The following is a 24790-nucleotide window of genomic DNA, read 5'->3' on the forward strand; positions in this document are numbered from 1 at the left end:
AAATGGATTTCAATGTTTGGCCTCACAGGAATGTAGGTACTTTCAAATACAATTACATGATATCACACTTTATTTCAGCATCACCATGTGGGATACTATCAATAGATCAATCATATTTATTGAGTGGTAACCGTGTGCAGGGCATTCTACTAAATGCTTGGGAGAGTACAACACAACAATATAACAGACAAACTCCCTGCCCAAAACGAGTTTACAGATTACGGTATTCACCTTAGCGCGCGGTATAGTGCTCTGCACATAGTAAGCGCTCTGCACATAGTAAGCGCTCAATAAATACCATTGATTGCTAAATACTAATCTCATAAAAGGTAATCTTGATTTTAAATATCTTCACAGTATTCTGTTCCCAAATTCATGTATAAAATATAAAAGAAAAATGGCCAAGATGTACAAAAATTTTCAATGGAAGGGTCTTTAAATGCCAGCTTCTAAAAGCAGAAAAAAATTATGAACTGTGCCATGCTTAAGATTTCACACAGTCATCATATCATTCATTTTCCTAACCCAACTCCTCAAAAGTCTTTTAGGCACCCACTGCTTTCACTTCCTGTCCTCCAATGTCTTCTTGATCCACTGTAATCCAACTATCATCTCATTTAGAAAGCAATTTTTTTGAATAGACATGCCAAGAACATCCAGCTGTGCTGTTTGAAACCTAACTAAACACCTAGTCCCTTGTCCTTGACTCCTGTAGATCTTACTGGTGAAACGTATTTAAAAGTTTTGTCTTACTCAAATCCTAAAATTAGACAAAGCCTCAAGATATACAATAAAATTCTCAATATATCGTAATTCTATTTAGGCAAAGAAAAAATTGCCCTTGGTTTTACTTGTCCATTAATCCCTCTAAATTCAAATAATTGTCACAGAGTCTCAAAATCACATGAGTCAAATCCCTGTGCTGAGGCATTATTTCATAGAAGTTTCCATATATCAATTTAACTTACTCTTATTCTCATTTATTCTTTCTTATTCTTCTCATTATACAATTTCAAGCAACTCTCATATTTATTGGGTATACGTGATATCTTTCATTATTTGGATGCATTGAAAATGATTAATAAAGTACACTATTTGACCACTTTGAAATCCATCAAAGTCTAATCTCAATGGTTTCTTTTCAACCAGCGAATGACTTGTATTTATGGAGCGCTTATTGTGTGAAGATTGTGGGAAACTACAAAACAATACAGTCCAAAGACAAGATACCTGCCCAAGAGGAGCTTCTGCCCAATCTTGCTTCTGCCTCCTTCGTCACACGGTAACTGCCCTCTCAAAGGTGACCAATAATCACCTTCTTGCCAAATCCAGTGGCCCCTACTGCATCCTAATCCTCCTCACCCCTATTCCATCCTAATCCTCCTTGACTGCTCAGCAGCCTTGGATGCTGTCGACCACCCCCTTCTGAAAACATCATCTAATATTATCCTGGAGTTGCTGACATGGTCCTCTCCTGGTTCTCTTCCTATCTCTCAGCATGGCTCAATGGAAAGAGCCCAGGCTTTGGAGTCAGAGGTCATGGATTCAAATCCCAGCTCCACCAATTGTCAGCTGTGTGACTTTGGGCAAGTCACTTAACTTCTCTGTGCCTCTGTTACCTCATCTGTAAAATGGGGACTAAGACTGTGAGCCCCCCATGGGACAACCTGATCACCTTGTAACCTCCCCAGCACTTAGAATAGTGCTTTGCACATAGTAAGTGCTTAATCAATCAATCAATCAATCAATCAATCAATCGTATTTATTGAGCGCTTACTATGTGCAGAGCACTGTACTAAGCGCTTGGGAAGTACAAATTGGCATCACATAGAGACAGTCCCTACCCAACAGTGGGCTCACAGTCTAAAAGGGGGAGACAGAGAACAGAACCAAACATACCAACAAAATAAAATAAGTAGGATAGAAATGTACAAGTAAAATAAATAAATAAATAAATAAATAAATAGAGTAATAAATATGTACAACCATATATACATATATACAGGTGCTGTGGGGAAGGGAAGGAGGTAAGACGGGGGGATGGAGGGGGGGACGAGGGGGCGAGGAAAGAAGGGGCTCAGTCTGGGAAGGCCTCCTGGAGGAGGTGAGCTCTCAGCAGGGCCTTGAAGGGAGGAAGAGAGCTAGCTTGGCGGATGGGCAGAGGGAGGGCATTCCAGGCCCGGGGGATGACGTGGGCCGGGGGTCGATGGCGGGACAGGCGAGAGCGAGGTACAGTGAGGAGATTAGTGGTGGAGGAGTGGAGGGTGCGGGCTGGGCAGTAGAAGGAGAGAAGGGAGGTGAGGTAGGAGGGGGCGAGGTGATGGAGAGCCTTGAAGCCCAGGGTGAGGAGTTTCTGCCTGATGCGCAGATTGATCGGTAGCCATTGGAGGTTTTTGAGGAGGGGAGTAATATGTCCAGAGCGTTTCTGGACAAAGATAATCCGGGCAGCAGCATGAAGTATGGATTGAAGTGCAGAGAGACACGAGGATGGGAGATCAGAGAGAAGGCTAGTGCAGTAGTCCAGACGGGATAGGATGAGAGCTTGAATTAGCAGGGTAGCGGTTTGGATGGAGAGGAAAGGGCGGATCTTGGCAATGTTGCCAATAAATGTGATAATACTTATTATTATTATTATCTCTCTGGCCCCTTCATCACAGTCTCTTTCACAGAATACTCCCCTGCCTCTCACCCTCTGAAAGCGGAGTCCCAAAAGACTCAGTTTAGGGTTCTCTTCTATTCTCCTTCTACACCCATTCTCTTGGAGAACTGGTTCGCTCCCAAGGCTTCAACTACCTTCTCTATGCAGAAGATTCCCAAGTCTACAACTCCAGCCCTAATCTCTCTCCCTCTCTGCTGTTTCATATTTACTCCTACCTTCAGGACTTCTCTACTTGGATATCCCACTGACTCCTCCAACGTAACATATCCAAAACAGAACTCCTCATCTTCCCACCCAAACCCAGTCCTCCCCCTGACTTTCCTATCACAGTGGACAGGACCACCATCCTCCCTTCAAATAATCCCATAATCTTGCTGTTATGCTTAACTCATCTCTCTCATTCAATCCACATATTCAATCCATCACCAAATCCTGTCAGTTCCACCTTCACACCATCAATCAATCAAATTCATTGAGTGCTTACTGTGTGCAGACATTGCACTAAGCCCTTGGAAGACTGCAGTATAACAGAGTTTCTACATATGTCCCTTGCCCATAAGGAATTTACAGTCTAGAGAGGGAGACAGACATTAAAATGGATTATGAATATGTACATAAGTGTTGTGTGGGGTGAGGGTAGGGTGAATATTAAGGGTTTCACGGATACAAATCTAAGTGCAAGGCTGAAACAGAAGGGAGAAGGAGAAGAGGAAATGAGGGTTTAGCAGGCAAGGCCTCTTGGAGGAGACGTGATTTTAGATTTATGAACCCCTAACTGATTTGCAGCTTAGGGACTATATCCTCAGGGAGCCAAAGCATTCCTGTTTTGCCAAAAGGAAGTACGATTTTCATTCACACACACCCATATGAATATCCACTTGGGACACTCCCAACTGAAAGCTGTTATTTTTACCCTAAAAGCTCCCTACTTCAAACAGGCTATGTGGCGTGTTTTGTCAGACATACATTTAGGTTTTGGAATCCTTACAGACATTAATAGGTACTTAGCATAGAGTAGATGGTAAGGCAATTCATATGCACTTATGCCCTTACACCCATAGATAAACTCAGAGAAAAGACGTATTTGACACATGCATGAACACATCGCTGGCTAGGAGGGAAAACGGAGTTTTAGAACACTCGGGGTTTTGGGTTGGGACTGACCTGCTGAAAAGGTCGTGTCTGGGCTTGCTGCCTGAGAAGTCGCTGCTGCTGTTGCTGCTGCTGCTGCTGCTGCTGCAGAAGTTTCATCTGCAGCAACTGCTGCTGGGACGTGAGGGCGTGCAGTGTGGGTGGCTGCATCATGGTGCCAGAACGTCTCTGTAGCATGTTCGAGAGGGCTTGCTTTGTGTTTGTGGGCACAAATGATCCCGAAGGATCCAGTCTGGAGCCACCTAAAGGGAAAAATGAAAATCCAAGAAATAAAAAGATTTTATAATCCTGAGGCCCATATAGCTGTGTCAAGCCACAATCCAATCTACTAGAAATGCAAGTATCTGTTTCCCAAAGTTCAGAATCTCTAAGGAGTTTATCAGCCAGGATGCTGGAGATGAATTTGAACCTCTTGGGGCTGGAGAGCTTTAGCCATAGCAAATAGCTTGGGAAAACAATGTGCTTGTTGGGAAAACTGGGAAGATGTTGGAGATTTTCAAAAATATATTTTTTTTGTAGATGAAACATGACTTTCACCAAAGACATGGATTGACTTTTTATTTGAGAAAGCAGAAATTAGGTAAGGAAGTCTTCTCCATATGCATTGTCTTTTAACTGAGTCACATGCATTGATCGTAAAACTTTTCAAATGTTTGATGGGTTCAAACAGCCACAACTCAGTGGATGTGTTCTGTAACATCTGTGAAAAGCAGAAGCAGTGTGGCCTAGTGGCAAGAGCCTAGGCTTGGGAGTCAGCGGTCGTGGGTTCTAATCCCACCTCCGACACTTGTCTGCTGTGTGACCTTGGGCAAGTCACTTCACTTTTCTGGGCCTCAGTTACCTTATCTGGAAAATGGGGATTAAGACCGTGAGCCCATGTGGGACAACCTGATTACCTTGTATCTACCCCACTACTGCGCTTGGAACATAGTAAGCGCTTAACAAATACCATTGTTATTATTATTAGGAATCACAGCACCTGGTTCTAATCCTGGCTTCTGCACTTGCCTGCTCTGTGACCTTGGCCAAGATACTTAGCCTATTTGGGTCTGTTACCTCACCTCTAAAATGAGGATTAAGACTGTGAGTTTTGTGTGGGACATGGACTGTGTCGAACTTAATTAGCTTGTATATACCCACTACTTAATACAGTGCCTGGAACATGTCAATTACTCATATTTATTGAGAGCTTACTGTGTGCACAGCACTGTACACAGCTCTTGGTAGAGTACAACACAATATAACAGACACATTCCCTGCCCACAATGTACATACCTGTAATTTATATATTTATATTAATGTCTGTCTCCCCTCTAGACTGTAAGCTCATTGTGGGCAGAGAATGTGTCTTTTATATTGTACTATCCTAAGTGATTAGTACAGTGTTCTGCACATAGTTAGAATTCAATAAATATGACTGAGACAGACATTAATATAAATGAATGAATTACAGATATGTACATAAGTGCTGTGGGGCTGGGAGTGGTGTGGGTTAATAGAGGGAGAAAGTCAGGGTGATATAGATGGGAGTGAGAGAAGAGGAAATGAGGGTTTAGTCAGGAAAGGCTTGTGGAAGGAGATGTGACTTTAATAAGGCTTTGAAGGTGGGGAGATGATTGTCTATCGGATATGAAGAAGGAGGGTGTTCCAGGCCTGAGGCAGGATGTGGGAGAAAGTTGGGCAAGAAGATAGATGAGATCAAGGTGCATTGAGTAGGGTGGCATTAAAGGAGTGAAGTATGTGGGCTGGATTAAAGTAGGAGAGTAGTAAGGTGAGGTAGAAGGTGGCAAGGTGATTGACTGCTTTAAAGCAATGGTGAGGAGTTTTTGTTTGATGCAGAGGTAGACAGGCAACTACTGGAGGTTCTTGAGACATGGGGAAATATGGACTAAATATTTTTGTAGAAAAGTGATTCAGGCATCAGAGTGAAGTATGGGCTCGAGTGGGGAGAGACAGGAGGCAGGAAGGTCATCAAGGAGGCTGATACAGTAATAGAGTAATCAAGGTAAGACACAAAAAATGTTTGAATTAATGCGGTAGCAGTTTGGATGGAGAAGAAAGGTTGGATTTTAGTGATCTTGTGAAGATTGAACCAACAGGATTTAGTGATAGATCGACTATGTGGGTTGAATGAGAGAGAGAATGGAGTCAAGGATAACACCAATGCTGTGAGTTTTAAAGACAGGAAGGATGGTGGAGCTGTCTACAGTGATGGGAAAGCCAGTCGGAGGACAGGGTTTGGGTGGTAAAGAGTTCTATTTTGGACATGTTAAGTTTGCGGTGACAGCAGGACATCCAAGTAGAGATGTCTTGAAGGCAGGAGGAAATGCGAGACTGTGGAGAGGGAGAAAGATCAGGTCTGGAGATGTATATTTGCTAATCATCTGCATAGAGGTGGTAGTTGAAGTCATAGGAGTGAATGAGTTCTCCAAGGGAGTGGTTGTAGATGGAGAATAGAAGGGGAAATAGAATTGAACTTTATGGGACATCTACTGTTAGAGGGTGGGAGGGAGAGGAAGAGCCAGTGAAAGAGACTGAGAATATGCGGCCAGAGAGATAAGAGGAGAACCAGCAGAGGGCAGTTTTAGTGAACCTGAGGTTGTATAAAGGTTCCAGGAGAAGGGGTGGTGGACATTGTCGAAGGCAGCTGAGAGGTTGAGGAGGATTAGAATAACGTAGAGGCCGTTTGATTTGGCAAGATAGAGATCATTTGTGACCTTAGAAAGGGCAGTTTCTGTGAAGTGCAGAGAAGTCATATTGGAAGGGGTCAAGGAGAGGATTGGAAGAGAAGAACTTGAGACAGCGGGTGTGGACAACTTGCTCAAGGAATCTGGCAGAAATGGTAGGAGGGAAATGGAAAATAACTGGAAGGAGACTGGGGGGTCAAGGAAGGGTTTTTCTGAGGATGAAGGGAGATGAGCATTTTAAAAGCAGTGGGGAAGAAGCCATAGTAAGCACTTAACAAGTCCCATTAAAGTACATATGTTAAAAGTTGCTTCTCTTTGAGCTTTGTAAATAAAAGCTACCCTGTCCCACTTTTATGCCTCCAAATTTCACTTCCTATTTGATGTTGATGAAGAGACCTTATTTCTCAAATGCACATAATGCAGCCAGCCTTATAAATCCTGCCAAGAGTCATGTTGTCTTCTGGGGCTTTGCTTGATTAGCTTAAATTTTTTTCCCTTATTTGTCAGAAGTAATCTGGACTAACTTTGAGGGAGTGAAACCTGTTTATACTTGGTACCTTTCGGTAAGTCGGTGTTTCCTGCTGCCATTATGGTAGCTGACCACTTGCACTTCCTGATAACCGAAATATTTGATGGTTGATGTTAACAGCAGCATGAGCGCTCCACTGTTCCCCCAACACCCAGGCTCCAGTACCCACCATGTGGGATAGAATAATAATAATAATGATGGCACTTGTTAAGCGCTTACTATGTGCAAAGCACTGTTCTAAGCGCTGGGGAGGTTACAAGGCAATCAGGTTGTCCCACAGGGGGCTCACAGTCTTAATCCCCATTTTACAGATGAGGTAACTGAGGCACTGAGAAGTTAAGTGACTTGCCCAAAGTCACACAGCTGACAATTGGCAGAGCTGGGATTTGAACCCATGACCTCTGACTCCAAAGCCCGTGCTCTTTCCACTGAGCCACGATAAAGCTGCTCCACTACCAGGCCACTGGGATTCCCATCAGACCCCTCTCCACCCTAAGAAGGACTCAAACAATGGCAGCAGAATGAGACCTTTCTAACTTTTATAAGACTAGGGAAGTCATCGCTGCATCTGTGGCTGTGACTTCTCAGACTGTGGGTCTGAATTGTGAGGAGCCTGTATTAGTATCATCTTTGTTTTTTATGTATTTTTTCCTTATGTGTCTGGTGCCAATCCTCACTCCCACCCCTTCATCCAATCAACCAATTAGTGGTATTTACAGAGTGCTTACTGTGGGCAAAACACTATACTAAGAGCTTGGGAAAATAAGAATGGTGGTTTTTGTTGAGCGCTTACTATGTGCGAAGCACTGTTCTCAGCGCTGGGGAGGATACAAGGTGACCAGGTTGTCCCATGTGGGGCTCACAGTCTTAATCCCCATTTTACAGATGAGGTAACTGAGGCACGGAGAAGCTAAGTGGCTTGCCCAAGGTCACACAGCTGACAAGTGGCAGAGCCGGGATACGAACCCATGACCTCTGACTCCCAAGTCCGTGCTCTATCCACTGAGCCACGCTGCTTCCCAGCAGCTGGTACCAGCTTCCCAGAAGCTGGTAGGCATGATACCTACCAGCTTCCCAGAAGCTGGTAGGCATGATACCTGCCCACCAAAAGCTAACAGTCTAGAGTGGGGAGACAGATAGTAAAATGAATTACAGGTAGGAAAATGGAAATGAAAAAGGATATATACATATGGTGTGGATATCAAAGTGCTTAAGGGGTTCATGCCCAAGTTTATAGATGTGAACACCTTGAGGGACAGGAACTGAGTCTCTATCTCCTCTTTATACATCTTTTCCAGCACTTAGTACAGTGCTTTGCATACAGTAGTGCTTAATTAATTCTACCACTATTATTATTATTACTACTACTAGATTAGAACGACCTCAAAACCAATGAAATGATTGTAAAATACACATTAAATTTGGTACTAAAGCAATGGAGGGACTGGTTTTCTTGAATGGCGATGTTCATTTCACTTTCACACTGTGCTTCTCAGGGTCCCCCAGTGGCCGAATAATATAGGAACTCCAACATGGTGCTTTTTCCCCACGTTCTTCCAGTGGGGCACATTTTAGTCTCCTTGGATAGATACTGCAATCAGCTCCAATCAGTTTTCATTAACTTTTCTAGCTCTATCTCTTGTTTAATCCCTCCTTTGTCATTGGCTGTGCTCCAGATGATATCATCAAGTAAGTGATTGACAACCCAGACAATTCTCCCTCTGAGGGGTGTTGAGGAGTGAGAAGATAGCTAGTTCAGGAGGTTCAATCAATCAATCAATCGTATTTAGAAAATTTCTAAATTTCCCCCTAAATTTCCCCCTAAAATTTCCCCCTAAATATGTCTTGCCAAGACCAACAGTGAAAAGTGGGAAAGATGGTTTGATATTGCCCAGTTTTGGTTCCCGTCTTTCTGCACCTATTGACCCTTCTCAGAAATTCAAAACTTAAACTGGAAGTTCGAGGTTAGGAAGAAAAATACCCCAGAATAAATACCCCAGAATACCCCAGAATAATACCTTGAACTGAAAGAGCCTCAGAATTTTCATCTTTTAGATTCTGGAGCCTGATTACATCAACATGGGGAAAAGTTCGGGGAAGAAAGGCTCTAGATAATAAGGAAAAAAAGGATCTACCTTCTCATTTAGAAAGAAAATTAACTTAACATATTTATTTGGGAAGTACTGTGCTCAGAAAATTTTTCCACATTTGGAAACACAATAAATTTATTTTGTCTGAACCAGAAAAACAAGTTACATATAATGAAATTTATGTCAGCAATGAAAAAACCCCTCTAACTAAAGTTTCAGTGGTCACTTTAAAATCCAAGAATGGATGACACTGATTTCCAAAAAAAGTACAAAAATTATAGCATGAACAATAGAGTGCACAATAGATTTTGTTGCTATTTCTCACTGGGTTAGAATTAATAGACACAAGGCACTACCATCCTTCCCGTCTCACAAGCCCACAACCTTGGTGTCATCCTCGACTCCGCTCTCTCATTCACCCCTCACATCCAAGCCGTCACCAAAACCTGCCGGTCTCAGCTCAACATTGCCAAGAGCCGCCCTTTCCTCTCCATCCCAACCGCTACCCTGCTCATTCAAGCTCTCATCCTATCCCATCTGGACTACTGCATCAGCCTTCTCGCTGATCTCCCATCCTCGTGTCTCTCTCCACTTCAATCCATACTTCATGCTGCTGCCCGGATTATCTTTGTCCAGAAGCGCTCTGGGCATATCACTCCCCTCCTCAAAAATCTCCAGTGGCTACCAATCAATCTGCGCATCAGGCAGAAACTCCTCACCCTGGGCTTCAAGGCTCTCCATCACCTCGCCCCCTCCTACCTCACCTCCCTTCTCTCCTTCTACAGCCCAGTCCGCACCCTCCGCTCCTCCACCGCTGATCTCCTCACCGTACCTCGCTCTCGCCTGTCCCGCTATCCACCCCCGGCCCACGTCATCCCCCGGGCCTGGAATGCCCTCCCTCTGCCCATCCGCCAAGCTAGCTCTCTTCCTCCCTTCAAGGCCCTGCTGAGAGCTCACCTCCTCCAGGAGGCCTTCCCAGACTTAGCCCCTTCCTTCCTCTCCCCCTCTCCATCCCCCCCATCTTACCTCCTTCCCTTCCCCACAGCACCTGTATATATGTATATATGTTTGTACATATTTTTTACTCTATTTATTTATTTATTTATTTATTTTATTTGTACATATCTATTCTATTTATTTTATTTTGTTAGTATGTTTGGTTTTGCTCTCTGTCTCCCCCTTTTAGACTGTGAGCCCACTGTTGGGTAGGGACTGTCTCTATATGTTGCCAATTTGTACTTCCCAAGCGCTTAGTACAGTGCTCTGCACATAGTAAGCGCTCAATAAATACGATTGACGATGATGATGATGAAGTAAGAATTATGGTATATTAAATCAAAATTAAAGTAAGAGCCCAGAAATGTGGTGGCTAGACTATCATTCATTCAATTCATTCAATCGTATTTATTGAGCGCTTACTGTGTGCTGTGTGCTTACACTGCACTAAGCGCTTGGGAAGTACAAGTTGGCAATATATAGAGACGGTCTCTACCCAACAATAGAGACACAGTCTAGAAGATTCTTGAATATCACACATTATTTTGTCTATGAGTGAAAAATCACTTTATAAAATATCCTCAGTTTCACATCATTTTAATTATGACCTTTCAGGTAGATACCTGAATAATGTTGTTGAAGAACAGGCTTCTTCCCACATTTACTATCAAAAGAGATAACAGAAATTTTTTCAACTAAATTTACAAAACCAAACCATTCAGTGAAGGAATAAGGGAACGTCACTAAGCCTTTACAGCTAACCAACAGCCCAATTCCCTAGAGAAGCTGTGCGTCCTGGAGATAGACCTTGAGCCTGGTAGTCAGAAGACCTGGGTTCTTATTCTGGCTCTGCCCCTTGTCTGCTGTGTGACCTTGGGCAAGACACTTAACTTCTCTGAGTCTCAGTCTCCTCATCTGTGAAATGGGATTCAATACCCATTCTCCCTCCTACTTGGACAGTGAGCCCCACGTGGGACAGAGACCAGTTCTTATCTAGTTGATACAAAATAACTAGTACACTGTTTGGGACACATTAAGTGCTTAACAATTGCAATTAGTATTATAGTAATGAAAAGATTCACTGGTAAATTTCTAAGTTTCCCTGGGAGTTTCAAGTCAATAACAAGCAGGAGGAAATAGGATGCCTGGGAAAAATGTTAAAAGTTAATATTAACAATAATGATGATAATGATGGTATTTGTTAAGTGCTTACTATGTGCCAGGCACTCTACTAAGCACTGAGGTGGATACAAGCAAATTAGGTTGGACACACATGTCCCACATGGAGCTCACAGTCTCAATCCCCATTTTACAGATGACGTAACTGAGGCCCAGATAAGTTACGTGACATGTCTAAGGTCACACAGCAGACAAATGGTGGAGCCGGTATTGGAACTCATGACCTTCTGATTCCTAGGCCCCTGCTCTATCCACTACACCATGCTGCTTCTCTAAGTTAAGAGAAGGCTGCTCTTTAACGGGGAGAGGCATCTGCCACCCCACACGCCACCCACTTGTCAGCTGGGTGACTTTGGGCCAGTCACTTAACTTTTCTGGGCCTCAGTTACCTATCTGTAAAATGGGGATTAAGACTGTGAGCCCAAGGTGGGACAACCTGATCACTTTGTATCTACCCCAGCAATTAGAACAGTGCTTTGCACATAGTAAGTGCTTAACAAATACCATCACTACTGTTATTATTATTGGAGGGAACCTGCCGAGCCTGCACTTACCTGGGGTGAGCTGCTGGTTCTGGAGGAAGAAGCCTGGCTGCTGGGGCTGGCCCATGATGTTATAGCCCCATAGGGCAGACTGGGGGGGGTGCATCATTTGCGCAGAGATGGGGGAGTAATTGGGAGGCACTCGGTAGATGGTGTTCTGGGGATATTCCTTCAACATGCAGGAAGAAGAAAAAAATGATTGCCATCTATATTCTGCAAAAATGAACAATGCAGCATCTCATTCATTCATTTAATTGCATTAATTGAGCACTTACCATGTGCAGAACACTGTACTAAGTGCTTGGGAGAGTACAATTCAACAATAAACAGACATATTCACTGCCCACTACGAGCGTACATCGCCCTGCCAAGATGCCCCAGACGTGCCCCGGTGGAGCTGACTATGTTGTTTCTGAGTGTGGGAGAGGGGACAGGAGGACAGAGAAGGAGAACGAGTTAGCCTACTTCCCTCACCTCTGTGGGTGAGATAAATGAAAAAGAAGTCCTCGGCTCAGATAACTCAAAAAATTCTCTTCTTACCTTGGCCCTATTTTTATGGAATCCAATATGCATTCAGAGCACTGATGCCCAGGAAGAGAGAGAGAATGAAATAGTTTCCTGGGAAAAGTTCTGGGTCTTTGGCATTCCCTGGAGCTTGAACTGTTGCAGGGCAATTAGTTGCAGGGCTTTTACTGATTCTGACCCACTTGAAAGGAGGGTTGTGGGGGTCACACCCTAAAAACCTCTAGCATCCTTATTAAGCCTGTCCAATACTCTAGAGTTTATCTAACCAAGATGTACAAGGTGCCCTTGGATTATGGTCAATTCAAAGCCCTCATGGGACAGTCTCAGAATAAAAAGGACTCTGGGGGTGTGAAATAATTACCCCTAGCAAGGGTTGCTTGCTAGATGGCCCATTAGATGAGTTTCCCATATCTGTTCCATCTGTTCTTGCATTCACTGATACCAAAAACTTCCCATCCCAAGGAGCCCTTGTCCCTGGAAGAAATCCAAATTAGCACCCTACTCTTGTTGCCCAGACACAGAAGTTAGCATATAGTGTCCAGGGACTATTTCACTTATGGTTGAGTAGGGGTGTGAGAGAGGGAAGTTTGTTTCTTGCAAAGTCCAAAGAAAGAGATTGTGGGCTAAATTCAGCAGGTGAGAAGGTGAAAACAGATCCAACCAAACTAGATTTCACTGCTTCATGTGAATAAGAATGACTTCCTAGGAACATAGTAAACTGTGGGATATGGGAACACCAAAAATGGATGTTTCTATAAGGGATTGGGTCCCAAATTATTTTGAGTTGTTATATTGCCTGCATTTGGAAATTATACTTCAATTATTCAGCTTGAGGAAGAATCATGAAAATGCAAATTCACAAAGGGAAGGGTGCATCCCCAGTGTTTGGGCCTCAAAACTCCCCTGCACATGAACCCACTACAGGAAGAAGTGGGTAGGAGGAAGTGGAACATGATTTGGTGGCACACAGGAGAGGAATTAGAATTATGAAACCCTTGAATGGAGAAGGGGAGGGTGGTGGGTGATCTGAGGGTGAGAGGGACCTTGGATTTGAAGGGGAGAGGGTATTTCCGGTGAAGCTTCGAGGTGGCAAAGCTAGTTTCACAGGGATTTTGATGAATCCCCACCCAAATCAATCAATCAATCAGTCAATCAATAGCATTTAATGAGTGTTTACTCTGTGCAGAGCACTCTACTAAGCACTTGGGAGAGGACCACAGAGCACGGGCCTGGGAGTCAGAAGAACCTGGGTTCTAATCACAGCTTCGCCACTTGTCTGTTGTGTGATCTTGGGCAAGTCACTTCACTTCTCTTCACTTGAGAAGCAGCATGGTGTAGTGGAAAGACCACAGGCCTGGGATTCCGAACGGCATGGATTCTAATCCAAGCTTTGCCACTTTACTGCTGGGTGGCCTTGAGAAAATCACTTCACTTCTCTTGGCCTCAGTTACCTCATCTGTAAAATGGGGATTAAGGCTGTGAGCCCCATGAGGGACAGGGGCTACATCCGACCCGATTTGCTTGTATCTACTCCAGCGCTTAGAACAGTGCTTGGCACACAGTAAGTGCTACAAAAATACTGGAATAATAATAATTATTATTCTCTAGGCCTCAGTTACCTCATCTGTAAAATGGGTACTATGACTATGAGCTCCATGTGGGAAAGGGACTGTGTCTAACCTCACAATCTTACTTAAATCTACCCAACTGCTTAGAACAATGCTTGGCACAAAGTAAGTGCTTGACAAGTACCATAATAATAATAATAATAATAACAATTATTATTATTATTAGTAGTAGTAGTAGTAGTAGTAGTAGTAGTAGTAGTAGTAGTAGTAGAAATAGTAGTAGACCCAATCCCTGCCCTCAAGGAGTTTGTTCTTTAGCCCTAAGTTATGAAGTAATTCCACATAAATTAACCATTCTCTATTCATGTTTCCATTGGGTGGGACAGGAATGGAGATATTTGGGAAGCAAATAAGATGCAACAATAATAATAAAGATCGTAATTGTTAAGCGCTTACTATGTGTCAGACACTGTTCTAAGTGCTGGGGTAGATACAACCTAATCAGGTTGGAATAGTCCTTGTCCCACCTGGGGCTCACAATCTTAATCTCCATTTTATAGATGAGGTAATTGAGGCCCAGAGAATTAAAATGAGTTGCCCCAGGTCACATAGCAGACTGGTGGCAGGGATGGTATTAGAATTCATGACCTTCTGATTCCCATGCCCATGCCCTATCCACTACAAGTGAGGGCCAAGAGTGAGGAATAGAAAAGAAGGTTGGAAAAGGTACAAAATCCTGGGGAGATCTACAAGGATTAAAGGCTCCATCCTACTTGGTGGAATCTGCTCTCTGCCACAGCCACCTGAAAAACAGCAACTAATTTCAGGCCATATTAGAGGGAATACATACAGTGAGAACACGATAATGCTGCACTGGAATTACAAGCTGTGAAAGTCAAAAAGAAAAGATGTAACAAATATAAAATTCTACTACCCAGCTTCCCCCAGCCCTCACAACTAGAGACTCGTTTTCAGGATTAATGACTCACGTCAACTCTTGTATTTGATTTGGTCTTTCGCTTCCTGCCTTTTGTTTTCTTCTCTTCATCTGTAGTGGTTTTTCCCTGATCGGACAACTCAGCCGATTTCCTTTCCGGTTCCTGAGAGATGGGAGAGGTGGTGTCTTCTTCCTCCTCTTCGGGAGGGAGAGGCAGGGGCTCGAGGTAGTAACTTTGGGGTTTGGGCTTTGGGTGGGTGTGGTAGAGAAGAAGGTGGTGCTGCTCCTCATATTTTATCACCTTCCGGTCAACGCGGACGGTCCCGAACCAAGCCCATGAGAGCGGGGCTGGGTTTTTATGACCCTCGAACAAGTCCCAAGGGGAGACCTTCTGTTTCGTAGACACCTGGAGCCCCTGTTTCAAAATTAACATTTACATGAATATATGTTTTAGATAGGTAACACACTAGCATTAGTGTTTGGTCTGTAGACTTTCTTTGAAGTGGCTCTAGGGTCACCAGCTTGTATTGGTATTTGTATATTTGGGTTGCATATTGGATTCAAACTCTCGGGCATTGAAAATCAACAGTCTCTGACAAGCAGTTAATATCCAAGTTAAATATCTTTTCTACCTTTCATTTGAAAAAGGGATTCTTAACTTCCATAAGGATGCTATTAAAAGACTCTCCCAGAACAATGAAAACTGTCATTATATCAAAAGTGAACCCAAGTAATCCTTGAGGTTTTTTTAAGTAATAACTAAAACACCACGGTGAACATTTTCAACCTTTTGCACAAGGGAACAAGAAATGTCGTAGTGAATAATAAAAGCCCTGAACTTGAAAACAATGAACTTTAACAGCATTAATCTAATAGCATTAATCTTTAATGATCTTTTCAATAGCATCAACCGATATCTACTCTTTATTGACTCTTTCTAAGTGCAGAAAAATCACTCAACTGTACTCAGAACACTGTATTAAATACTTGGGAGAGTAAGATAACATTAGTAGAGATGATCCCTGACCTCAAGGAACCTACAATATAGTGGAGAAGAAACACTGATATAAAATACAGAGAGGAGGAAGTAATGAACTATAAAGTTACATATATAATTGAAGGGAAAGTGGAGTGATTATCCAGGTGTTTAGGTGGCAGGAGGAAGGAGTATAATGCGAGGAGATTAGAAAATAATCAGGGCCGGCCTCCCGGAGGAGATGTGACTTCAGAAAGGCAATGAAGATGGATAGAGCAGAGGCCTCGAAGAGAGCTCATGTCCTCACATGGCTCCTAGGGGACTCTCCCAAATCTACTTCTCCAGCCCCTCTCATCTTACCAACTACACTAATACTGCCTTCAGTCACAGTACTAATAGGGAAGCAGTGGGTCTTGGAGGTAGAGTCCAAGACTAGGAGTCAGAAGGCCTGTGTTCTAATCTTGCCTATAACACTTTCCTGCTATGTGACCTTGAGCAAATCATTTCACTTCTCTGTGTCTCAGTTACCTCATCTGAAAAATGGGAATTAATGTTGTGAGCCCCACGTAGAACATGGACTGTGTCCAACCTGACTAGCTTGGATCTATCCAAGTTATTAGTACAGCACCTGGCATATAATAAGCACTTAGCAAACACCATTTGTAAAACAACAAAAAAATTCTCTGTACTTCACTCCCCTCATTTGTAAGTGGGGAATTAACACTTGTTCATCCTCCCACTGTGAAGCCCCATTTTGGACAGGGACTGTGTTCAACCTGATTATCTTATATCTGCACCAGTGCTTACTACAGTGCTTAGCAGATAGCAAGTGTTTAACAAATACCATCATTATTATTTACTAAGCACCCCGTGATGCAGTACAATGTACTAGGCACTGGGAATGACAGAATAACAAACTGATTTGTTCCCTGCCTACACTGAACATACACTCTAACAGGGGGGAGACAGACATAAAAATATTTACAACTAGAGTGTTCAAAATTAATAAATTGTGTGGCCATAGAGCATGGGCCTGGGTGTCAAAAGGACCTGGGTCCTAATCCTGGCTCCGCCACATGTCTGCTGTGTGACCTTGGGCAAATCACTTCACTTGTCCATGCTTCAGTTACCTCATCTGTAAAAGGGGGATTAAGAGCATGAGTCTCATATGGTACAGGGACTATGTAACCTGATTTAACTTGTATCTACCCCACTGCTTAGAACAGTGCATGGCACATAGTAAACACTTAACAAGCACCATTAAGGGGGTGGATAAAGAAACTGATAACTAATAGAGTTAGCTGAAAGGATATGTCTCGTGGTGCTGGAAAGTTAATTGAGGAAATCTTGTGGCAGGAGATGGGATTTAAGGAGGGATCTAAATGTGGGAAAAGTTGTGGTCTGATGTCAGGAGGGAGGGAGGAAGTCATAGAAACAGAGGGAAAAGGGGGACAGAGGCAGGAGAATCAAGAAGTGAGAAATAGTAAGCAAAGAGAGCAGATGGATAATGTGGGGCCAGATGGTGAACAGCCTTTAAGCTGACTGCGAGGAATTATTTTTGATACGAAGAAACTCAGGAAGTCAGCAGAGGATTCTGAGGAGAGTACATCTGGGGGCTGGGCAATGTTTGGGGAAGATGATCCATGCAGCAGCATATATTAGAAATTGAAGGGGAGCTGCGGAAGGCTGGGAAGCCAGTGTGGAGATTAATACAAATTAGAATAAGGTGGATGCAGAGGAAGATTTGGAACCCTGTGTTGGACAGGGACTGTGTCTGACCTGATTAGCTTGCATGTTCCCCAACACTTAGAACAGTGCTTGATGCATAGTAAGAACTGAACAAATAGCACTAGAATATTATTATTATTCCAAAACGCCTTCCCTAAGCCCTGCTTTCCTCTTCTCCCACTCCCCTCTAGGTCACCCTGATTTGCTCCCTTTATTCATCTACCCTCCCAGCCCTAAGCATTTATGTATATATCTATAGTTTTATTTATTTATATCAATGTCTGTCTCCCCCTAGAGACTGTAAACTCAGTTAAATTGTACCCTTTGGGGTGCTTAGTACAGTGCTTTGCACACAGTAAGTGCTCAATAAATATGATTGATTGACTGACTGACTAGTAGAATCCAGGAGATACTGTGCAGGAAAATCTGGCACGATTTCTCAGTCCAGGCAGATGTCCAGGATTTCTTCTCTTGGGTGTCCCATTGGCACCTCATACTCATCATTTCTCTATACATCTGAACATTTTCCTCCTAAGCCTAAACCTTCTAGCTTTCCCATCTCCATCGAAAACACTCTGCCCCAGAAACCTGCCACCTTCGTGTCATCCTCGACTCCTGTCTTTCAGTTCTAGTATTCAATATGCTGTTAAATCCTGACTCTTCTTCCAACACATTTCCTGAACCAGTCCCTTTCTCTCCACGCACATAGCTAATATGTGGGTCAAGCTCTCATTATATTGTAGATTCTTGCATCAACCCTCTGGCTTGCATCCCTGCCACTAGCCTCTCCCTCCTCCAATCAATATACATGTTGATGCACGGATCATCCTTACATGCATCATCTCCATGAAGTGTCTCTCTGCACATATCTCTCCACTTCTCAAAAACCTCCATTGGCTTTCCATTTCCCTTCCCTAAACTCCTGATACTGATAATCAGCATGACAAGGTGGAAAGAGCATAGGCCTGGGAGTCAGGATGCCTGGGTTTTAATCCTGCCTTTTCTTTGCCTGCTGTGTGATATTGGGCAAGTCACTTAATTTCTCTGTGCCTGTTTCCTCATCTGTAAAATGGGAATTCAATTCCTGTTCTCCTTTTCCCTTAGTCTGAGAGCCCCATGTAGAACAGCGACTGTGTCTGAACTGACTATGCTGTACCCCAGTGCTTGATATACAGTGATTGGCCCATAGTAATCATGTAACAAATATCCAAGGCTCTCATCGTCATCCATCATCTTATCACCCAAGGCTCTCCATCAACCCCTTTCATCTTGACACCTGTCTACATATTTTGTTTTGTTGTCTGTCTCCCACTTCTAGACAGTGAGCCCATTGTTGGGTAGGGACCGTATCTATATGTTGCCAACTTGTACTTCCCAAGTGCTTAATACAGTGCTCTGCACACAGTAAGCACTCAATAAATACGATTGAATGAATGAATGAATCCTACAAATCTGCCCTCTTCACCTGCTATTTAAAGTGCTGCCACTTTTTTAAACATAACACTAATACTTTATTAAGCTATTTTACCACAATGTGTACAGAACTTTCTTGATTAGCCCACAGGGAAGACTATTTTCAGGGGCTAGGGGCTAATTCCTACTCACACCTCCAACTCTAAGTGGCTTCTTTCAAAGCCCAAATGGGCTCCAAGATGCTGAAGGACTGAGCCAAAAGGAAATCATAGCAAGAAAGGAATAAGGTGAGTCAGTGGTAATGTGTGTTAAGCAGAAGTGAATGGATCATCTGCTCTTTCCATTATCTATACTAAAACTCTCCCCTGTTAGTGTGTACATCAGACTTGATTTTTTTCTTTTCATAATATCATGACACCTCAATTTTAAGAGGGTTATTATTTTAAGAAGTGATGACTTTAAAGACCACAGATATCAATAGCCTGTACTGTGATACAGTGCAAGCCAAATCTGTGTTAACTAAAAGCCACAAGGCATTCAATAATTAGAGTGGCTAATAGTTTAAAACCTTATAGCAAAAACTGACAGTTTAGTCACCTTCAGGTAAAATGAGCAGCCATCCCACAATAGTTTTTGGACACAGCTGCAAACTGTGTGACTAAAAAAGGCCAATAACTTTTTATACACCACTGTAAAAACAGTATAATGTTATAACAAAATATCTTGTTATACACTATTGTCACAATATACTGTTATGATCCTGCCTCCATTGTTATCCTTCTCTGCAGTCTTGTATTTCCTTCTGCCTTCAGGACATCTCATCTTAAACTGAACATGTCCAAAAGAGAACTCCTCATTTTTCCATCCAAACCCTGTCCCTTTCTTTCCCATGGCTACAGACAACACCACTTAACCTCCCTGTCTCACAAGCTTGTAACCTTGGCATAATCCTCAACTCATCACTCTCACTCATACACAATAAGTGCTAAATAAATGCCACTGATTATAATGGTGATTCAAATCACACACTCAACCTGTTATCAAATCCTATGAGTTCTACCTTCACAACATTGCTATAATCTGCCCTTTCCTCTCCATCCAAATTGCTACTATGCTGATCCCAGCACTTATCCTATCCCACCTTGACTACTTACTGCATTAGCCTCCTCGCCAACCTCCCTGCCTCCTGTCTCTCCCCACTCTAGTCCCCACTTCGCTCTGCTGCCTGGATCATTTTTCTAAAAAAAGTTCAGACAACATCTCCTTCTTCCTCAAGAATTTCCAGGGGTTGTCCATGTGCCTCTACATCAAACAGAAACTCCTTACTATTGACTTTAAAGCACTCAATCACCTTGCTTCTTCCTACCTTACCTCCCTGACTTTCTACTACAATCCAGCCCATACACTTTGCTAATCTAATGCCAACCTAATCTCCATAACTCAGTCTCATCTATGTCTCCACCAAACCCTTGCCCACATCTTCCCTCTGGCCTGGAATTTCCTCGCGCTTCATATACGATGGAACATCACTCTCCCTTCCTTGAAAGCCTTATTAAAATCACATCTCCTCCAAAAGGCCTTCCCATACTAAGTCCTCATTTCCTCTACTCCCTCTTCCTTCTGCTTTGTTTGGATCAGTAACCTCTATTCCACTGTAATTCACCCCACTCTCAGCCCCAAAGCATTTATGTACACATTCATAATTTATTTATATTAATGTCTGACTCTCCCTCTACACTGTCAGCTCCTTAAGGGCAGGTATTATGTCTACCAACTCTGTGGTGTTGTATTCTCCCAAAAACTTAGAGCAGTGTCTGGCACACAGAAAGCACTCAGTCGATATTGATGATTGATAAACCACTGGCAAGGAAAAGGATCTGATTTATAGAACAACTCCAATAACAAAAGTATTTTAATGTATCATTTGCTTTAGGACTTTTGTCAGTTTCAGACAAAAACTAAATCCTTAACATCTGCTAGAAATAATTGTACTCAGCAAAACTATCAAATTACTCTATTCACATTAACATGCAACTACTAAGATGGGTGAAATTTCAGGATGCAGTTATTTCAAAATGAAGAACTTCTACAGAATAATGAACTATGAGAAAGTCAAAGGACTTTATACCTGACACCAAATTCCTAAAACTATTTGGCTTAGACACCTGGAAAAAAAAAAACTGAACCAAAATGAAGATAAGGAGAATTAAGGAAAACATTTACTCTTGCCTGTTTCTTATCTATGGAGTCAAATCCTGCAATTTTGTTTCCTTTCGTGTCAATCAACGATCCCATGGGCTCACAAGTGATAACATCACACGTCTGCTTTGGCAAAGGGAGCAGCTGGCGAACTTTGTCAATACTTTCTGAACGTTTGTCCCCTAGTTCTTTCTAACAGAAAGGAGAAGTGTGAAAGAAAATTACCAAGTTTGCGGAATTTAAAACCAGGAAGTTCCTATTTGAAACATTTCCTTTTCCTTAGATGAGATGTTCTTCAGAACTTTGGTGTAGACTGGGCTTCATCTCTATGCTGCTTTGGGTGGTGTTTTTCATTTCTTCTATTTGAGCAGAAAATAGAACATCAATCTAATCGGGACTATTGCTCAATTTGACTACCTAAGGCTGGAGGAGGAAAAACACACATTTGTGTTTGGGATCCACAGTGAGGAGCTGAGCGATAGAAAGGTTCTCGGCCATCCAGGGTACGATCACAGACAACTTTCAGTCATTTCATTGGTAAGGTAGCTGATTATTGCAACTTTTGTCTTTCCTCGGCTAAAATTCACTGATGCGGGTAATTTCAAGAACTAGTAAAATGTAACTGATGTTTTGGGGAATGTCTACCTTACAGAGCAATTTCTTGAGAGTAGAGGAACAACTCTATCAGCATCTAATCCTCTTCTACCATCTTTTGCTGCCTGGTTTTATATTCTGTTTTTTGGATTTTGCGTACTACTCATGTGACAAAGAACATACTTTTCTTAAAACATTCCAACTGGGGTTCAAGGAGATCAGCAAAATGTTCTCGGCTCATGTGTGCTACACCGTGAGGAACACGATAGTATCATAAGAAGCATCTCAACTGTTAATTAAAAATGGGATGCGATCAATTTTTGGTTAATGTTCAAACTGGGAGCTTCAAATGATCATAATTACATAGCCGGGAACCAGATATTGCATGAAGTGATGTGAACGTGTGAGCTGATGTGAAAACACAAATCACAGACTTACTTTTAGCTTTTTTACTAAATTCATGTATGCCCTTTTGTTCTCTTCCGCTCCCCCTTGGGAAGCACTTGACAGGTCAGAGGCTAATGTCCCATTGATGAGAACACCCAGCATGTCAAGCACAGTGGTGAATAATTCACTACGAGGTGAAAGATAATAATTATGTGGCATCTTGAGGAGAAATAAGGATACCATAATTAGAGCAAAGCAATCAGTGCAAATAGTCGTTGGACATGTAGACATTCAAAAACATCCAGAGAAATCGCCTTTGGCAAAGTGGCTAAGATCTGAAAATCCCATCCACGCAGCAGGAGAAATTGAAAGAGATCAGGACCTACCTATTTGTCTGCATGTCAACAGTTCCTGAAGTGATTATCTGAAGGAGCAGAAGAGCCCAGTCTGTAGTCCACTGAGTACTTCTCTGCACGGTGTCAAACATCCCTCCCACCTAGCAAGCCAAATCCAATAGAAAATATGTTTTATTTAAAAGGGGTAAAGCTGTTCCATATCACTTTTCATTTTCCAGTGTGTGGATGGGCCAAGCCTTTGATTTTCCTCCCCATCCTCTGCTTTTAATTTGCACCCTGAGAGATGGGTAGGAGCAGGGAGAGATCTCAAATCAGCATAATGTCCTTCTAGTTAACCCCTTTAAGAATAAAGCCCATTTAAGATTAATCCCCTTTTCCTTGTGTTCACAAGAGGAGCGTGTCATTTGGTACAAGACATTTTTTTAATATGCAAAATGAATGTATTTCAGCACTAAAATCCACAACTACAAATCTAGTCTCTCCTAGGGAAAGAAAGTGTCAGAAGCAGCAGCATGTCTTAGTGGAAGAAGCAGAGGCCTGGGGGTCAGAGGACCTGAGTTCTAATCCCAGCTTTTGTACTTGCTGTGTGGTCTGACCTTGGGCAAGTCACTAAACTTGTCTGTGCCTCAACTTCCTCAACTGTAAAAATGGGGATTCAATACCTGCTTTCCCTCCTACTTATACTATGAGCCTTATCTGGGACAGGGACTGTCTCCAACTCAATTAAATCGTATCCACCTGAGCACTTAGAACAGTGCTTGTGCTTAACAAATACAAAAGCATTAATTAATACTCAAATATTAATAAGATGATGATTTCTTCTGCAAGGTATAGTGGTATGATATACCATTTGGACCTGGGTTTACTAGCTTGAGTCCCAAATGAGGATAATTCTAAATTTTTGTTTACCCTGCCACCTGAGCAAATTGGATTAATTCTTGGCCTCTTTGTCTATTCTGCAAAGACAGATGCATTTTATTAAAAAAAGAACCCTCAAGTTTCATGTGAAAAATGTAATAATTCTAGTAACACTCCAACTAGATGCACAGCGTAATTCATTCAAACTATTGGGTTTTTTTATTTCAGAAAAATAGTTTCAAGCTACTTTCTAACAAGAATCAAATATAGCAAAATTATATTTCTAGTTAACTTTTTATCCAGGATCTAAGAAGCTCTCAGGAGACACAATTATCAACAAATACCTAGGTCCACAGCATACATGAGTCTATACATCAAACTGTCTGGCTAAAAAGAGCTAAGAATAAAATTCAGCCTGGATTATACAGCCATTTGGGGCAAAAACACAGCTGTCTGAAAAATGCAGATAACTGGGGACAAAATGTTTCTTGGGGGCCTGAACTATGTTATTTTTATGTTGAAAAAAATGTTTCACGGATGTGCAGGGTTTAAACCTCCGAAATGGGAAACAAATTCCTTCCTGTTTAGTGTGGAGATTAAAAAAAAGGATGAGTCTGGGGCAGGGGGAAAGGAAATGAAAATTAAACAAAGCACTGGAAAAAGAGACGGAGGTGATGTGGGGACCACTGTACACTAGAGACTCTGTCCAATTACAGACTCCAAATAGCTGCTTTCATAGTCTCATTTTCATTTTGGATACTGGAGCTAATGAAGAAAGCCAGAATGGTTTCTCTTACCAGGTTGAGACGGAGCTGCAATGCTTCGTGCATCATTTGCCTTGCTTTAACATCATCCTGATATCGCTCTTCCCTCCAGTTACTTAAAATCTAAACCAGAAATGAACATTTTTTGGGTCAGAGCTTGCATCTCTCTGGATTTATGCTAAAACCATGCTCTGACACCAGCCTTCGGGCCTGCCTTCTCCTCCAAGACTGGATGGAAGTCGACTTTCAACTGACAAGGGCTGATGATGCCCTCTGAGACTCTGTGCGGGGGTTCTTTGTTGCTTTTTTTTTTCTTGACCTCTGGTGTGAGTTATTTCCCTGCTCATTAGCAACTCTACTGGAGAAGGGACAGGAAAGGAGAAAATCAAGTCTGTTTTGCTAGTTGCTAGCAACTTCGGTGGAGGATCAGTGAGGAGGGCAACAAATTACTGAATAACATTTGACTGATAGATGCAGAGTTCAGTTATCTACACTTTTCTATACCAAATGCCTACAGACTACAGAGATTTGACTGAACACCGGCTACATTTCTAAACTTTTCCCAAAAATGACCAATGGCCTACCAATTCTTAGGAAGGCCACAAGGAGCTCGTTCTACTAACACCATCCCAAACCCTGATCTAGGGTTTT

At 42.5% G+C, this 24790-nt stretch overlaps 2 protein-coding genes across 6 annotated transcripts in view; one reads left to right on the plus strand and one right to left on the minus strand.

The window, feature by feature from the left end:
* Positions 1-24790, minus strand: part of MED12L (mediator complex subunit 12L) — a 535097-nt gene that overhangs the window by 43134 nt on the left and 467173 nt on the right. For both annotated transcript variants that reach the window (XM_038751768.1, XM_038750921.1), the window contains 7 exons: positions 24173-24262; positions 22548-22657; positions 22213-22348; positions 21211-21372; positions 14917-15279; positions 11847-12003; positions 3824-4053 (listed from right to left, as the gene is read on the minus strand). In XM_038751768.1, coding sequence (XP_038607696.1) covers positions 3824-4053; positions 11847-12003; positions 14917-15279; positions 21211-21372; positions 22213-22348; positions 22548-22657; positions 24173-24262 — 1248 coding nt within the window. The remainder of the gene's footprint in view (positions 1-3823; positions 4054-11846; positions 12004-14916; positions 15280-21210; positions 21373-22212; positions 22349-22547; positions 22658-24172; positions 24263-24790) is intronic.
* P2RY12 (purinergic receptor P2Y12) overlaps positions 21497-24790 on the plus strand; it is a 105366-nt gene continuing 102072 nt past the window's right edge. For all 4 annotated transcript variants that reach the window (XM_038753778.1, XM_038755678.1, XM_038754493.1 and 1 more), the window contains exon 1: positions 21497-21717. The gene's annotated coding sequence lies outside the window, so the exon portion shown is untranslated. The remainder of the gene's footprint in view (positions 21718-24790) is intronic.

Source organism: Tachyglossus aculeatus, chromosome 1, assembly GCF_015852505.1.
Source record: "Tachyglossus aculeatus isolate mTacAcu1 chromosome 1, mTacAcu1.pri, whole genome shotgun sequence".
NCBI lineage: Eukaryota > Metazoa > Chordata > Mammalia > Monotremata > Tachyglossidae > Tachyglossus > Tachyglossus aculeatus.